At 48.8% G+C, this 13,552-nt stretch overlaps 1 protein-coding gene across 1 annotated transcript in view; it reads left to right on the forward strand.

Annotated features, from left to right (window-relative positions):
* LOC138521872 (transmembrane protein 268-like) overlaps window positions 1–13,552 on the forward strand; it is a 235,660-nt gene that overhangs the window by 55,477 nt on the left and 166,631 nt on the right. Inside the window, exon 2 of the mRNA XM_069635024.1 lies at window positions 1,839–2,029. Coding sequence (XP_069491125.1) covers window positions 1,948–2,029 — 82 coding nt within the window. The 5' untranslated portion in view covers window positions 1,839–1,947. The remainder of the gene's footprint in view (window positions 1–1,838; window positions 2,030–13,552) is intronic.

Here is a 13,552-nt window from a genome sequence, read left to right on the forward strand (position 1 = left end):
GCAATGTGGCTTAGCACACCTGATTTCAATTTTAAAGAGTAAATATGACTCAATTCCAATCTGGAAGGACTTAGGCTATGTTTGGGGTGCATGGGAGAAATCTGTGACTCTGGCATCAGAAATCATTATATATACTGAAAACAGACAATGTCCACAACTTATGGACACTCCCGTCCCATGCACACCTCTATGTACTGAAGAGAACTTCAGTCAATCAATCAATATATCTTGTGTAGGTTACAGATACAATCATATTACCTTGTGGTTCTGTTATCACCAGACATCAAAGATGTCTGGTGATAAGTGAACCACAAGGTAATATGATCACCTCGAGTTATGTGAGAAACACTAATAGCATAACTCTTTCATTAAAGCCTAAATCATTAGGATCCCTAATTCTAATATACTTTCCACAGGTGACTTGGCCTATAAATTTCCCCACAACTCTCGTAATTGAAAGGAAGAATAGCAGATCACCACAGCCCATCATAGCGCCAAGAAACATTAGGTGAAGTATTCAAACTATAGTTGTATCTAAACAACCTGATATAAGAGGGGAGAATCTCTGTCGCACATATTTTGGATTCATTTTGTAGAAATGTTGTTGAAAATTGAAGACGAACGAAGAAGAGATGGAATTCTCGAAACGCGTCAAACTTTAGAAAAATAGTTTTGCCATTTTCATATTGTAAATTGCACTTTATCCAGAGTTGTAATTAATGTTGCTATGTACATACAACATGAGGTATTACTGAGCTTATAAGTTACACATGTGTGCACTAAGTAAAATAATCACGAAACACACTGAGATTTCAAAAAGTGTATGTTTTTTGAAAAAAACATTTCTGTAACCTACACAAGATATATTGAATGATTGACTGAAGTTCTCTTCAAAACACAGAGGTGTGCATGGGATGGGAGTGTTCATAAGTTGTGGACACTAAGTCTGTTTTCTCTAAAGTATGACTTCACACCATTTCCTGTTCCTCTTTCCTTTACACCCCTCACATAAGAATACCTTTCTTAAGAACCCATCACTGGTACATTCCAGTCTCCACCCTCCCCCCTTACTTTCGTCTATGCACTTTGTATCAGAATTGTCCCTGGACCTAATATGCTAGCAACCTCGTCTGTCTCCTCCCCCTCCCCTTACTTGTCCCCCCCATACCCCCTCAAGCTCTATCTGAAATGTCATCAGGCCTAGCAGGATAGTCGCTTGTTTTGTTCCTCCCCTCCCTCTCTCCACCCCCTCCCCCACCTTTTGTTTTTCTCCGGCTCTACCAGAAATGTCAATAGGCCTAGTATGGTAGTCGCCTGTCTGTTTCCCATTCCTTCCTATCTGTGTCTTAGCCTTTGACTATCTGAAATGTCGTCAGGCCGAGCACGATATAATTTCACATCCTTACTGTTCATGGCCTGTAAGAATGTCATTGTATTTTCCCTTGTTCCCTCCCTTGCCTTGAAGCGCTTTGGAACACATTGTGTATAGGCGCTATATAAATAAGCAATCATATCATATCATATCAGTCTTCTTTAAAAATACATCCTCACCCCTGTATTTCTGAACTTCATACACACCTATAGGGTGTGCACCCTTCTGTGACTTTGAAGTTTGTATGGTTCCCGTTGAAAGTTCAAACACTCTTTTTCTTCATGTCCATACGTAATATTCACTTCCTGTCCCATTCGTTTCAGGGTGTGGTTTCTTGTCTTGTGGTTTAATGTGTAAGGATTGTTAAGTTGCAAAGTATGCATGAAGGGACCACGAAGCAACTCTCGGCCCCGTTCGGTGCCACTTTTAACAGTTTCTAACCACCAGTCGTGTTTTTCACTTCTAGCACAAGGAAAAGTGCCACGCCACCTTGGAAAGGGGAAGGCTTCCGTTAAGACATGGTGGTGGCCATGGAGGTCTGACGGCGCGTGGCGACACTTGGGCCTGGCACAAGAATGGATAATCAAATGTCCAGCGATGGTGACCTCGACACAGCAAGATTTGCAGAAGAGGAAGGTGTGGGCTGCAGCCCTAAAGGTGAGAGACAGCTTTTAAAAGATTACGGCAATGGTTGTGGGTCAGATATCTGGGATCTAGCCCCACTGCCAGGGGGAGATGTGGGTTAGTGGGAGTTTAGATTTTTAATTAGTAGTCTGTGGGTTCTAGTGCCACCGTGAGGCACAGATGTGTATTAATGGTGAGAGTTTTATGTCGGGAGTTCATGAGCTCTACTGCTGCTGAGGAGAAAGTGTACGCTAGTAGTGTGACTACATGGCTCATTCAATAATCTTAAGAGTGCTAGGCCTGGCTGCGAGGGTTGATATGTGGACGTTAAAAGCGAAGAGCTTATGCCAGGTGTCTATGGTTTATATCTGTGCCTGCTTTAATGGAGGAGTTATGTGCTTGTATAGAAAGCTAAAGGTTGTGTTCTAATCCTGCTAGCCAGAGATGTGGGCACTTGGGGAGATCACAGAGCAGAAGTGAGGAGTCCATTCGTTCTAGGTCAGGCTGTAAGGGTGACTTTGCAGGCCAGTGGAGCGTGCATACTGCTGGCGTTAAGGCCCTATCAGAAGTCCACGGGCTGTGCGAAGGGGGCAGACATTGGAGGTCATCACGAGTTGGGCAGTATCCCAGCAGTAATTGCACGAGATACCGGCCACCACTATTAGCTTTACCGCACCCCCATTCCGAGTTAAAGTGGGGTGGAAAATCCCCATTCTCATTCGGCCCATTGGACCCAATGGGGTTTCTCGACGCTATTAGCGCCAGTGCTAATATCGCCGAAAACAGGGGCAAAGTTGTGATTTTTACCTTCAGCAACTCGAGATTGGGCAGTGCAGTAATGCAGTGGTAATAGCATTACCGCAGCATTTTTACAGCTCCGCCCAACTCGTGATAGAGCCCATTGAGGGAAAATGGATGATAGTGAAGGTGAATGGTGAAGGACCTGCAGAAACCTGGATTGGCCTATGTGTCCCAAATGCACCACTCAAAAAAGGTAGCCACCCATCATTCACGAGGCTCAAACTGCATCCATCCCCGTTGTCTTCCAACCTTACCTAGTCCTCCTCCATCACCTCTCCTACGCTTCCTCTTGGACTTTGTAATGTCCAGTCATGATCCCTTTGACAGAACCCTTACATTGCAGTCATGGGCATCGCTGAAACCTGGACCATCACTGCACTGCCTGTGATACTGCCACACTTGCAACCCTCCAACGTGACTGCATCCTTTTTTCCATTCTCTACAATATCATAAAAGAGGTGGTGTGTTAGCCTAACCGCCAGTAAAGCCAACCCATCTGCCTATCTCCCTCTCTCCTTGGACATACTATTCTACTTATCTACTGCTCCCCCACCCCACTCAACTCATTTGTCAGTGACCATGACTCACTTCCAGCGAAAGCTCCAATCATTCCCATGGGAGACTTTAATCTCGCAAATATCTCCAATACCCACTGACTTAAATTAAACTCTTTGCTATCTGACCACGCCCTCTCTTCTCATCCTAACTCCCTACTCAATCTCAAAGTAATCCCAGAAGAGCCTGTATGCCTGTCATCCTCCCTTTCCTCAGCTACTCAAACCCAGTATTGACCCTTCGCCCAACCATACTTTCATTCACTTTGATGACTCACTTCCTCCTCCACGTTTCCTTTAGCCAACATCATCCGTTTCTAAATGTAAATTCAAGACAAACTCTAAGGCCCTCGTACACGGCAGGAATCCAATCCTCTTTTCATGCTCGTTCCCCATCTCATGTCTCCTCCATTGAATGGACATTGAATGACTTCAGCCCGGCTCTTGGTTCCCCATTTTAACACCATTATCTTGCCAGCACCCTTTCTGCGACCACCAGGCCCTCAACCCTGGATCAACCCAATAATGCACTGTCCCGTAAATCACTGGCACAATTATTCGTGCCCCCTCTCATCACCACCTATAAGGCTGTGCTCATACATCTCATCACTGCCCTGCTCAGACCCCCACGGAATATCTGCCCCTCAAGTCATGGTGGTCCCTTGGCCTTGCAGTACTTCCTCCTTAATTTCAGCAAATTATTTTGCATGTAATTTTTTTTTCTAAGATCCATGAAACCCACACAGATCTTCTCTTCTCTCTTGCAAGGGTGTAGAAGCCCTGGTCTTTTTGATTTGTATAAATTAATCAAATGATGAAGGTAATTCCATCTCAGAAAGGGTGATCCGCTAACCAGATCCCCCCTTTCATAGGTTCCACGCCAAAAGCATTGCAAACACATGTGCCCTGCTGCATTAGTCTTCTGATCTACAGCTGCTTCTCTCGATTGGTACAGAGCAGGATCAAAGATCACAGGTGTCCTGGTTGACAGCTGCTGTGACAGCCAGGTCACTGCAGCACAGAGGCTGCATTCATGTAGGATATGCACCTCTGTTCCCAAACCACATGATTATGAGAGTTACTAACCTGGTGGCAGTTGTAAACTTTAAATATAAGCCAGACCTGAAGTTAGGGTATTGTGGGCAGTATTTCTCATAATTATTAAAGCTACATCTGATTGATAGCATACATGTGTCAGCACTGTGAGCCCAGCTCAGCTGTCGAAGGATTATGTGTATTGCATACCAAAAGGGCATTTGATGCTATGGACACAGGAAGGGGCAGGGTTAGTGCAGAAAGAGGGAGTCCAGCATAGTTGGAGGAACATTCCAACATCTGGGTTCTCTCTATATATCTTTCCTTTATGTATCCTCCTCTTTCTTTAGTACAAAGCACTATGAGTATGATATCAGAAGGCAAAGACCATTGTCTCAAAGACAGGGACTGTAGCCCTTAAAGCAGGCTTGCTTTTGTCCAATCACTTCTCCATAAAAGAGGGAGACTCCCACTTCTTCATTGACTCATCTCTGGACTTCAACCCTTCAAGAATAATTCGCTGGACCCTGCTTGGAGACCAGTCCTTTCCACAGTCCTCCAGTTGTGAGGAGAAGGCAGGTGATCCAAGGCAGAAGTAATGGGTAGGACAGCTTATCTGCCAACTACACTGGTACCCAGGACCTCACTGGAGGTGAAGGACCCATGCAGGTGTTTCAGCCTCCCTATTTTGCTGTTTGGGTTGCTACTGTTTCACATTCACACCCCTCTTGATAGTATAGCCTTCTCTTAGTCCATGTTACCTCAAAAGGCAAAGGAGGTATATCTTTTGACTGTGCTTGTTTCCCATTTTAGATTTGGACCACCCTTGTCTTGTAGAAGTGTAGGGGCTGAGTAGGCAGTTTAGCCTCTAATCTTTGTAGTAGTGCGTGGCAGAAGTAATTTCGTCACACCAACCTCACCCTCTGAGTTTACTCCATTTCTCCAAGCAACCCGTCCGGTGCCCCAGTGGGTCACCTTAGGGGGTCCCCTTGCTCCAAAGATTGTTAAACAATATAGTACCTTTAACCTGCTTCTATCACTCCTTGCTCTTCAACCTGTTCCTCTCCTAATGGTTCTTCGCCATCTGTTTTAAAGTTGCCACTCATCTGCCACTCCTTAAGAAGCCCTCCTTTGTGTGGTATTCAGTTGGGTCACCCACTATCAAGAAACTAAGGATCTCTGTGACCCACTTCTATCGGGGTTCTGTAGCTGTCACTTCACTAAAACGTCTGTATCAATGTCTCCAAACTCTCCTTTATCCTCATCTTTCTTGGCCTTGCAACAACCTTAGACACTGTTTATTACCCCTCTTCCCTCTTAGCCCTCTCCTCCCTAGTTATCCAGGACTCGGCATTCATCCAGAGTGTCTCCTTTGTCTCTGACTGTTCATGTGCAATTGCATGGAATACACCATCATCTGACACTTACCCCTTCCAGTGGATATCCGACAGGGCTCTGACCGTAGCCCTCTCCTCTTTACCCTCTACACCCCCCTCCGTACGCAAGCTAATCTCCTCCTTTGGGTTCTCCAATACTTCTTTTCCAATCACAACTAGATCTTCTTCACACCTGAGCCGTCTAGAAGGTTTTCTGACTGTCTGCAGGCCATCTGCAACCAAATGACTCTTCACTGTCTGATGATCAACTCATCGCAGACAGAAGAAATCTATCTCCTTGCACTCAATGCTCCTCCACTTCTCCCATCACCAATATCCCTCTTCCATGACCTACTTACTCCTGCGCTCAGGCTTGCAACCATGGGGTCCTCTTTGACTGTAACGCCAGGCTTAAAAAAAATTCTTAGCATTGCCTGTTAATGCTGCTGGAGACTGTTGAAAATCATGAAGACTCCACCCCCCCCCCCACAATCTAGTATGCAACCAACATTCTCATCTTCACTTTACTCCTCTGTTGGCTTGATTAATCCTCCAGGAACCTCCTGGGACTCCATTTCTACTCTTTTTCTTCCTTTGAGAAAATCCTCAACTTTGATACTTGCAGTCTTTACAACCACCGGCCCGATACTCTCCAATCCCAATCACTGACTTCATACCAGCTGGCTGACATGCGCCACCCTTCCCTCTTCAAATTTCTACTTCAATGGATTGCTTTTCTACCGCAGATTCCTCATCTGATAGATATTGCCTCCGGCTTCGCTGCTTCGGAAAAGTTTCGATTGAGGGGGCCTAGTGGACTTCGACCTGGCTGTCGACCATCGATCCGTCTTGCTTGGCGTATGGTCATCGGCTCCGGACATGACGTCAGGCTCGTATAAGTAACGCGTCACTACTCCCTGATCTCAGTTCCTTATTTCCACGCGCTAACCCGCTGCTCTAGGAACACAGAGCATTCAACTCTTAGATGCTTTTGTCAGAAAACTGTAAAAATCTTTCTAAATTTCTTGACGCGAGATGTCGGTCACACGAGTGTCCTGTTTCAAGCGGTGTACCGATTGTGGCAACAAAATGTCCCTAACCGACTCACATGAGTTGTGTCTCTGTTGCCTCGGCACGGGTCACGGGACTGACGGGTGTCCGTCGTGCGCCAAAATGCAGCCGAAAAAATACTTTGTGACCGAGTTGCAAAACTCGCTCTGGGTCGACTTCCCAGAAAATCTCTGGTGCGGTCGACGGTTCAGTCTTTGGAGGCTGAAACCGAGGGGCATACCCCCGAAAAACACTGGCGGAAGAAGAAAAAGTCTCACTCAAGGAGCCACTCTTCCTTGTCTTTGTCCCGAAAAAAGAAAAGGCGCCACCGCCATTGTTGGGACTCTTGAGTTGTTGACGGAAAAAGGTAAGCCGTCGGCGGGGCCTACCACCCGCCAGGAGTGGGAGAATTTTAAGTCCTCAATGCTTGAAATGTTCAAGCAGCATGCTGTAGTCGGTGAGGCTCCCACCCCCACGCAGCATGCCTCAGAGCCAAACGCGGCACTTAGTTACCCGACCCCTCTAGTGCATCGGCACTGATTAAACTATCTTTCAAAGTCAAAAGACATTGGGCCTCATTATGACCCCCCCGGTAAAAACGGCACGGTTGCGGCCGGAGTCATTGTTTTTCCAGCACCCGGCAATGGGGACTCAGGTCAGACCTGGCGGACGGAAAGGCACTCGCTTGCATAACTCGGAGTATTACCGGCACCGTTGTTACCGGTCTGGCATACTCATAATGAGGCTCATTGTATGGAAGCCGGATTACCCCCGTGCATCCATGGATGCCGACGCTATGGCTTCTCGATCTTGATCGACGCCGTCATCCACCTTCACGGCGCAGAAGGACAAGCCCTCGACGTCGACGGCTGTCGACAAAGTTTTACACCACAGCCCTGGTCTGAATTTTTCGAGACCATGACGGGTATCTTCGGCGGTCACGACGCGGACGACCAAGATGTCGACCCTATGTTCTTGGGCTCAAGTGCGGTCGACTATTTTGACGACCAGAATAGGCTACAACAACTGGCTCAAGGTCTCCAGGACGCCAGTGGTCTGGCCTAGAGTTTCCACAGTCTCAGCCTTATCTCCACAATGTATCCAAATACAGGGCTCTGGGTTATTGACACCCTGGGTTTGCACTCAACATTGGCACCTCCACAAGGTTATGACCTTACCGACATCCTAGAGGAAGGTCTTTCCACTGAACGTCATACGCCTCTGAACTCGGCCATTGTCGATCCTCTAACAACTCTGTGGCAAACACCATGTTCCATTCCTCCCGCCAACACCACCATTTCAGGAAAGTACAGGCCAGCTAGAGGAGATCCCCAAACCTCTCCTCTCACCCTTCCCCAGAAGGGCTTGTTATGCAAGCTGCTACGGTCTCCTCGTCTAGACCTGCATCATCTACATCCACCCTGCCCCCAGACAGAGAGGCAAAACAAATTGTGGAAAATGCTGCCCAGTATGTCCCAGAAGGAGAGATGCGCGAGGGCTTCCGACAGCTAGTGGAGGATGGGAAAGAAGTGGCCAAGCAGTCGCTGTGAACGGGCCTGGACATTGCAGACTGTGTAGGCCGATCTATGGCTTCGGCCGTAACTTTAAGAAGACAGGCCTATTTAAAGACCTCTGGTTTTTCACCCAACGTCCAAATGAAACTTTTGGACATTCCCTTTGAGGGCGATCTTCTTTTTGTCCACAAAGCCGACGATTCCTAGGAAAAATTTAAAGAATCAAAACTCGCTGCCAAATCCTTGGGTCTAGAGGCGCAGCCGGCCAAACCTGCCTTTAGCTTCGCCTCTAGGGCACTGGCTACAGGAGATATGCTCCTTATGGCAGAAGAGCGCAGCTCCCACAGCCAGGCAAGGGAAGAATCGTTTCTCACGCACAGGAAGGGGCAGGTGTGCTTCTAGAGGCCAACAGCGCCTTCCTTCCTCCAACTTCTAGGACTCATGGCTTCCTGCATGTTTATAGTGCCAGAGGCCAGGTTGTGCATGAGATCCCTGCGATGTTTACTGAGAGATCAGTGATCTCAGTACTTCGACACTCTTTCGAATCTTCTCAAAGTGTCCGCATCAGTGGTCAACGACCTGCCCTGGCGGGCAGACCGCAACAGTCTTGTGAGGAAACCCTTCTGGCCTCCTTGGCCTCAGACCTGAGTGGTCATGGATGTGTCCTTGAAGGGTTTGCAGGTGAGTGGCCTCTGGTCAACGAAAGAAGCCAGGTGGCACATCAACAGGCTATAGTTACGTTCTATCAGGCTAGCCCTGAAAGCATTTGCAGAGTCTCTGCAGGGAAAGCATGTCCTCATTCTGACGGATAACACAGTGGCAATGCACTACCTCAACAAACAAGGTGGAGTGCACTTGTGCCCCCTCTGCACGGAGGCGATGATGCTTTGGTTCTGGTTGCTGGAGAACAGGATCTCGGTCTCAGCAGTTCAAATGGCCGGCATGGAGAACAACTTGGCAGATGCTCTGAGCAGAGCATGGTCTCACACGAGTAGGAAGTGTGCCAGGAAGTCCTAGAGGAGGCCTTCTCTCTCTGGGGTACCCCAGCAGTGGATCTATTCGCAACAGAGTCCAATAGGAAATGCAAACTGTTCTGCTTGAGGGAATTCCCAGCGAACGGTGCTCTGGTGGATTGGACCTTCCCTCTCCTGTACGTGTGCCCTCTGATTCCCGCCATTCCATGGGTTTTCCGGAGGTTGAAGAGGTTTAGAGCGACCATGATCTTGATCGCCATCCGGACTGGGCGAGTAGGACATGGTACTCCGACCTCTTGGATCTGTCCATCTGTCCGCCTCACTGGTTACCTCGGCGCACGGATCTCCCATCCCAGTCGGAAGGCCCGATACTCCATCTGACCCCGGAATCCCTCAACCTACATGTGTGGCTTTTGAGAGGATGACATATGATGACTGGGACCTCTCTGAGGAAGTACTTGAGGTGTTGCTGGCTGCACGCAGACCATCTACAAGATCTTTATACTCGTGCAGATGAAGAAGATTTGAGGTGTGGTGCAGTGAACGCGAGATTGACCCCTTTCGAAGGGATTGTGTTCTCCGACGTATTCCTCATCTTAGATATCTCCTTCCAGCTCTGCTGGCCTCAGAAAACTTTTTCTCTAGAGGGCGCTGCGCGTCGACGTACTCCGAGTCGATGTCCCTCGACAGCCGCCGTATCGACGTCGACGTCATCCTGCCTATAAAGGCCGCGCGCAGCGTCCGTTGCTCAGTTCCGTTTTTCTGCGCTTACTCAGTGCCTCGGAATACCGTTGCTCAGTTCTTAGTCAGATTAATCCTATTTACCTCGAGTTATTCGATCCGTACTCGATGGCTTCCTCGTCGGAACCGACAACTCCTCGATCCGGCTTCAAGAAATGTCGAGATTGTGGGAAAAAGATGTCGTTGACCAATCCTCACAGAGTTTGTCAGTGGTGTTTGGGAGCTGAACACCATTGTTCGGAATGCGAGGACTGTATGTCCATGACAGCTAAGGCCCTGAAGGAGCGTAGGGGGAAGCTGGAGAAAGGTAAGACTTTTAAAGCTTCTTCTTCGTCGACGAAGTCGAGACATTCGTCTCCTCGTCACCATTCGCGCTCCAGGTCTCGGAGTGGGTCTCATCACTCCTCGAGATCGAAGCACTCGAAGAGGAGACGTCGAAGATCCCCTTCTCCGTCTTCCTCTTCCTCTGTTTCGCCAAAAAGAATCCCTTGCCCCACGAAACATAGTTCCCGGGCTGAATGGGAGGAATTCCGAAAAAATATGATGAGCTTCTTCGAGAAAGCGGCCTCGACCCCCTCGAAGACTGCCGAGAGCGATGCTCTGGTCGAAAGAACCGAAGGTCAAAAACGCCGCGAGTCGCAGTACCCGGCGAAGGAAACCTCTCGAGCGCGTCTCGAACCCTCGAGTAGGACTATGACCTCCAAACCTTCCTCGAAGGTTCCGTCGACGCCGTCGACGAGGGTTCCGTCGACGTCGATGTCTTCGACGCCGTTGTCGAAGGGACCTTCGACACACGGGTCTGTCGACTCGACGCCAGCTTCGACACCGGCGTCGACGCCAAGAAAAGTCACGGTTACGACACATCCAGTGACTATCCCCAGGTCCTCGACGTTGATGGCTTCGAGATTGTCGAGTAGAATTCCAATTCTGTCAAGGTCTTCGAGGCCTCCGCCTTTGTTTTCGACGCCACGCTCGAAGCCTTCGACGTCGGCGTCGACGACATTGACGTTTTCGAGGCCGATAATGACAAGTTCGGCACCCTCTGCCTTGGAAATGGGATTTACTCCCTTTATGAGTTCAGAACAATTGAGAACTATGTCCTCAATTTTGGAAGAGGGTGAATTGTCTGAACAGGAAGACACATTTGAGTTACAGGGACCTGTAACCCCAATTAGAGAGGAATTTTCCTCTGAAGAGCGCAGGTTAAAGGATCTTCATGATTCCTTACATGAGGCAAGTGGGTTAGACACTTCCCCTGAGGTGGAGTTTGCTAAGCCAGACCCGGGGAAGCATGCTGAAACCCCCTACAGAGCCTTAATGGCCAGGATCACAGAGTTCATGGGGTGGTCTGCACCTTCACAATCTTCCCAACAAGATGACCTCACGGATATTCTTGACAAAGGCCCACAGGAGGATCCTGTGGTGCCTTTTCATAAAGCTCTTCAGAGAAAGATCATGACAAACTGGGAAACCCCAGATGTAGTACCAGCAGTAAATAAAAAACTGTCTACAAAGTACAGGGTATCTTCTACAGACCCAGAGTTTTTGTCTAAACACCCATCCCCAGAAAGTCTGGTGGTACAGGCAGCATCCTCTACCGATGTCAAGACGGCTTATCCTACCGTCCCACAGGACAGGGACGATAAAAAATATGATGCTATGGCAAAGAAAGTCTTTTCAGCATGTAGCATGGCGTTAAAATCTGTTAATGCTACTTGCACCCTTGCTAGGTTCAGCCATACACTTTGGGAGTGTGCTTCTACAGCGGCTGACTGCATCCCGGAGGGGGAAGAAAGGGATGCGTTCCTGAATATTATACAGGACGGTAAAGACGCTATGTGCGAATCCCTCCAGACGGGCATTGATTCGGCTGACAGTATCAGCAGAGCAATGGCGGCAAGTACATCAACCAGGAGATTCGCTTGGTTGAGAAAGTCTGGTTTTGCCCCAGATGTGCAAGCCAGGCTCTTGAACATGCCATTCGATGGCTCTTCTTTGTTCGGGAAAAAGGCGGATGACAGTTTAGAGAAACTGCAAACTTCAGAAGCAGCAGCAAAATCCCTAGGAGCTGCAATCCGTCAGACTCCTTTTCGTCCCACAGGAACCTCTGCGAGGGGCAAGTCCTTTCGCTTCTACTCCGCATTCGGAAGAGGTAGAGGACGACCGGCTCAAAGGGGTCAAAGAAGAACTACCCGAGGTGGACGGGGTAGATATTCAAAAGCCGCAGCAACAGCAGGTACCTCTTTACCATCGGCATCTGCATCAGCCGCCCCAAAACCACTCTGAGGACTTCCCTCACAGGACACCTGTAGGAGGCAGGTTGACTCAACATCTGGCGGTATGGCAGGCTATCACGTCAGATGCTTGGGCATTGGAAACAGTTGCCCAAGGTTACTGCCTGCCTTTCCTACGTATACCTCAGAGTCATCCACCGGGGATCAGCTCTCAGAAAGCTCCAGATCCGCTCCTCTTGCAGGAAATTTGGGACCTGCTAGAGAAAGGTGCCATGGAACCGGTACCTGTAGCGGAGAGGAACAAGGGCTGGTACTCCCCTTACTTTCTCATTCCAAAGAAAGACGGAGGACTGAGACCCATCTTGGACTTGCGAGAATTGAACAAATTCCTCAGAAAAGACAAATTCAAGATGGTCTCTCTTTCTCAGATCCTCCAGGCCCTTCAGTTCCAGGACTGGTTGGTATCTCTGGACCTTCAGGACGCTTATTTCCATGTGCCTATCCATCTCAAACACAGGAAATACCTGAGGTTCGCAATTGGCAACTCTCACTATCAATTTCGAGTGCTGCCATTTGGGCTGACCTCCGCCCCGAGGGTCTTCACCAAGTTAATGTCGGTAGTGGCTGCAAGTCTAAGGAGGGAAGGGATTCACGTCTACCCCTACCTGGACGATTGGTTGATCAGGGCTGTTTCTCCGGAACAAGCTCAGATCCAGCTAAATCACGTGTGCCACTTCCTTCACAGACTGGGCTTCTCCCTCAATTTAAAGAAGTCACAAATGATACCATCGCAGAGACTCCAGTTCATAGGAGCGATCCTGGACACTTCCCTGGGAAAATCCTCGCCACCAGAGGTGAGGGCTCAAGATATTCTACAGATGGTTACCAAGTTCCAGCATGCCCAACGTCTCCCAGCCTTCGACTTTTTGAGGTTGCTAGGCCTCATGGCATCCTGCATTTTCCTAGTGCCAGAGGCTCGCCTGAGAATGAGATCCCTCCAGTGGGCACTGAGGACTCAGTGGTCACAATTCTCAGGGAGAATGACAGATCTTCTTCAGGTTCCCGGCAGGGTGGCTCGAGACCTTCAGTGGTGGGCCTGTCAGGAGAACATTCTGAAAGGAGAACAGTTTTGGCAACCTTGGCCGGAGATAACAGTAGTCACGGATGCCTCACTCACGGGGTGGGGAGCCCACGCCAACGACTTGACCATCAGCGGTCGTTGGTCTCCATCGGAGTCCAGACTACACATCAACCTGTTAGACCTGAGAGCCATCAGA

The sequence above is a fragment of the Ambystoma mexicanum genome, chromosome 13 (assembly GCF_040938575.1).
Source record: "Ambystoma mexicanum isolate Mex_15411 chromosome 13, UKY_AmexF1_1, whole genome shotgun sequence".
In the NCBI taxonomy this organism is placed as follows: domain Eukaryota; kingdom Metazoa; phylum Chordata; class Amphibia; order Caudata; family Ambystomatidae; genus Ambystoma; species Ambystoma mexicanum.